We start from the raw sequence: 4,381 nt of genomic DNA, 5'->3' as shown, positions 1-4,381 counted from the left end.
TGGTAGTTCAGATCATGTTGGATTATTGGCACTTAGCAATAACTGGGTTTGTCTTTCAGATGCTGTTGGATTAGTGGAGTCCAGCAGATGTTGTGTTTGTAAGTGTGCTCTTCAGATTCTTTTGGATTGGTAAAGTTCTTCAGATTCTTTTGGATTGGTAAAGTTCTTCAGATTCTTTTGGATTGGTAAAGTTCTTCAGATTCTGTTGGATTGGTAAAGTTCTTCAGATTCTTTTGGATTGGTAAAGTTCTTCAGATTCTTTTGGATTGGTAAAGTTCTTCAGATGCTGCCACGTGGTTGGTGAAGTTTTTAGCTCTTTGGTGGTTGGTTTGGAGACATCTGGATCGCTGGTTAAACTTTATGACAATTGGTCTGGTTTTTGGAGCTCCTTTGTTGACTCTAGCTTGAACTTCTTAAACAGGCTTTACAATATCTCCAGGGAATTTCATGATGTCGTTCCAGATCCTAAGAGGCTGAGTTTGTAAAAGTTGGTCTGGTGACTCAGTGTGTCTCATTATAATTTCAGTGTTTTCGTGTCTCTGATGTGGGTGTTTGATGTGTTTTCTGTTTGATGGCTCTTCAGAGGAGGTTGGATGGGTTTGATTGGTGTCTGGGTGTTGAGCGAGTCCAACGCTGCACCAGTAGAGGGCAGCAGAGGTCTATGAGCATCAGCTCCGTCCTCAGCAGTGTGCTTTTTGCAAAGGGGGAACACATTTTGAAGGTGACTCCACGGACACGTCCGACGTAGACCACACACACACACACACACACACACACACACATAAACACACATATATAATACACACTGAGCCATGGTCGTTCATACAGACGCACAAACATGACGACATTCATGACGCTGAACAGATTCATAACGTCCAGTGAAGACGGACAGACACACGATAATCCTGATGAGGAGATTAAAGGTTCTCATGCTAGCTTATTCCAGGCCTGTGTGTGTGTGTGTGTGTGTGTGTGTGTGTGTGTGTGTGTGGGTTCTTTCTGTATATTACTGACTGTATGGAAGATGTAAAGGAAACCATGTACACACACACACACACACACACACACATCTAACAAGAAACATATACACAAGGACAAAGTCCAGCCTGGCTTGTGCTTCGACTGATGTGCAAATTGTCCATGACACACACTTCATTACAGTTATTACACAACTCAGGAGTGTGTCTGACGTCAGCAGGGTCTTCTTTCAAATCAAATCATCACTTGTGTGTGTGTGTGTGTGTGTGTGTTCTGAGATACACAAGGACGATGTGACATCTAGACACAGCGCCGTCATCCGTCGCATTCTCGTGAGTGTGTTTATTGCATCAGGTCATTATTACTCGTACTCTTCTGCATGTGTGTGTGTGTGTGTGTGTGTGTGTGTGTGTGTGTGTTAGTCGCTGCTCGGCGCCCCTTGCTGCGTAAGTGTGTGCCAATACTCCACTTTCTTTCCTTTGTATTTGAGACACTCGAACCAGTGCTTGAGTCGCTCCCCTTTCGCATTGATCCCCAATTCAACTCCTCCTGAGAGAGAGAGAGAGAGAGAGGGAGGGAGAGAGAGAGAGAGAGAGAAAGGGACAATAAGACAATAAGAAGGGAAGTAAGAAAATCTGAGATAAGTAGAATAATAGAAATTAGAAAAAAAACAGAGACAAAAAGAGAGAAACAATGAGAGCGATAGATGAAGAAAAAAGGGAATAAAAACGCAAACAAAAGAATTTAACAAAAGCAAGAGAGTGAAAAGATGTATAGATAAATAAATAAATAATTGCGAGCGAGACAGAGAGATAAAGAGAAAGATAGAAAAAACGATAGAGTGAAAGAAAGAAAAAGAGGAAAAACCAAGAAAGAGAATGAGAGAGAATAATGGAGAGAAAAAAGAAAAACAAACAGACAAAGATGAAAAGAAATACATAAAGAGAAAGAGATGGAGAGAGAGTCATGCGAGAGGATAGAGATACAGAAAGAGACAAACAGAGAGAAAATAATAAGAGTAATAAAGAGAGAGAGAGAGAGAGAGAGAGAGATTGTTTAGACGTGTCTGGTTTCATAATTTCATGATGTGTTTGTTGTTTGTGAGTTGAGTTGTGTAGTGTTTGGAAAAGATCCTTACACACACACACACACACGCACACACACACACACACACACACACAATAATAGATCAATAATGTATGAGTCATAAAAAAATGAGTAGCACACTCAGCATTGCCATGAGGAACGTCAGAGAGAGTAACGGAGCGAGAGAAATGAAGAGAGATGGAGAGAAAGAGACAGAGTGAGAGAGAGGGAGAGAGAGAGAGGGAGAGAGAGAGGAAGAAAGAGACAGAGAGAGAGACAGAGACAGAGAGAGGGGACACAGAGAGAGAGAGAGGGAGAGAGAGAGACAGAGAGAGGAAGAAAGAGACAGAGAGAGAGAGAGGGGACAGAGAGAGAGACAAAAGAGAGACAGAGAGGGAGACGGAGAGAGAGAGAGAGAGTAATAGAGAGTGAGAGAGATAGAGTGATAGAGAGAGTGATAGAGAGAGTGAGAGAGAGAGGTGGTAAAATGAGAACTAAATAAATTTCGCTTCATGGTTTATTTATTCCTTTGTGTCGTGTCCATCATTTGAAGCCTCTCAGTCGTTTAGTCAGTTTTCATTTCATCCGTCCATCATTCTTAGCTACTTCGCTTGCAGCGCTTGCTGGTTCCACACACACACACACACACACCGCACACGCACACACTGATTCCGATTGTTCAGACGGTTAACATACTTCGGTACACTAGCTCTGATGCATTACTGTTACCATGGTAACGCATCACCTACATACCGTACTGACTTTACTTCTACGCTGCTTCACCAGCGCCCCCTGGTGTTACACTGCAGAGCTCTGAGTACCTTCTAGCGTTCCACCTTCTCCGGGACTCTTCCTACGCCATCACTTTACGGTGTTACCTCGCGTAGCAAAGCTTTAGCTGAGTAGCGTCCAGCAGTCGGACTGTGTTAGCTAAGCGTTACCATGGGAACGAGCTCTGGAAAACTGTCTCCTAGCCTGTACCCCAAACACTAGCGCAGTGACGGCGCTGTGCCGCTGGAATCACTGACCGATGAAGTCGTTGCTCATTCCCAGGTCGTAATCCCAGACGGAAATTTCCAGAGTCTTCTTAGCCAGTTGATCGTGAGGAACCTCGTACATGAACTCCTGCAAGAGAAGAAGAAGAAGTGTGAATTGTACATTTTGAACATGGAACTGATTTGTGGGCACGTGGGCTGACAAGCCCCCCCCATAGCATATGTTATATAACCACTCGTGTTCCCCCCTTTCACACCATCACATCATCTGTACCGAACCCTTCCTACTTTAAAGTCTGATTTCCCCCAGGAGAGGCTCCGTCATGTTCCATCTGCATCGTCTTACTGCTGTGCTCCGCTCCTGCCGCATCGCGTTGTGTTACAGCTGTGACATGTTGGTATGTCTGCCATGTGTTACGGCTGAGTTGCATTATGGCTGCACCGTTACACAGCCGCGACACGTTATAGCTGCATCTCATTAAGGATGTATGTTGCAATGTTACATCTGCGATGCGTTACTGTGTTATGGGTGCAGCTCGTTACAACCTCACCAGAATGCTCGCAGAACGAGACACACCCAGAATGCACAACGCGACAGTGACTGCAGCGCGTCAGCCATGATGTGTTACGGCTGCGTCCTATTATGGCTCTGTTGCAAGACAGTTGCAATGCATTGAACCCCCGATACGTTATGGTGGCAGTGCATTACAACTGGATCCATTATGGCTGCGACACACTATGGTTCATTTCAGCCGGTCACCAGAAGCATCTCTCCACAACACTCTGCTAAAGACACACACAGTCTAAACTTTACCAGAAACCACTTCTGGTACACTTCTGGAAGTAGGTAACTCTTTCCTCATGAATCTTCATTTCGGGTCAGAAGTTGAGTCACTTCACCTCCTGTAACGCTCTCGGTGGCGCATGAAGCCGTACCGGGGAAGAAAAAGAAACACAAAAAAAGTGCAAACTCTGCAATTCACACTTCCAGGTGGAAATCTGGGGAGAAACAGTAACGAGAGATCGTTCATCTAAGATGAGTGTGACAAAGAGCTGCAGTTTCAGTCGTGGTTCAACTGAGTGATTTTCTCGATTCTACGCTCAAATTATCTGTAATGATCCTCTGACGGGTCGTGCAGATTGTCTGCTGTTACACTTCTGTTTAACAAAGTTATAGAAGAGCTCTCACTTTATGTTACAAAGTTAAATTAGCTTCACAGCATTATGTAAGGAGGTAATGTAACCAATTAGCGTTAAAAATCTCACCATTTATTATAACCACTACTGTTTCTCATCGACCACGCCCACTAATGACACAACTG

At 44.1% G+C, this 4,381-nt stretch overlaps 1 protein-coding gene across 1 annotated transcript in view; it reads right to left on the bottom strand.

Moving 5' to 3' along the window:
• Positions 1-967: 967 nt before the first annotated feature.
• The window catches only part of doc2d (double C2-like domains, delta), a 26,876-nt gene continuing 23,462 nt past the window's right edge, over positions 968-4,381 (bottom strand). Inside the window, exons 10-11 of the mRNA XM_053504302.1 lie at positions 3,093-3,189; positions 968-1,527 (exon numbers count right to left, since the gene is read on the bottom strand). Of these exons, the coding sequence (XP_053360277.1) occupies positions 1,397-1,527; positions 3,093-3,189 (228 nt within the window). The 3' untranslated portion in view covers positions 968-1,396. The remainder of the gene's footprint in view (positions 1,528-3,092; positions 3,190-4,381) is intronic.

The sequence above is a fragment of the Clarias gariepinus genome, chromosome 9, assembly GCF_024256425.1.
Source record: "Clarias gariepinus isolate MV-2021 ecotype Netherlands chromosome 9, CGAR_prim_01v2, whole genome shotgun sequence".
Taxonomy (NCBI): Eukaryota; Metazoa; Chordata; class Actinopteri; order Siluriformes; family Clariidae; genus Clarias; species Clarias gariepinus.
Note: the sequence above shows the minus strand (reverse complement) of the source record. Positions and strands in the feature narration are given on the sequence as shown.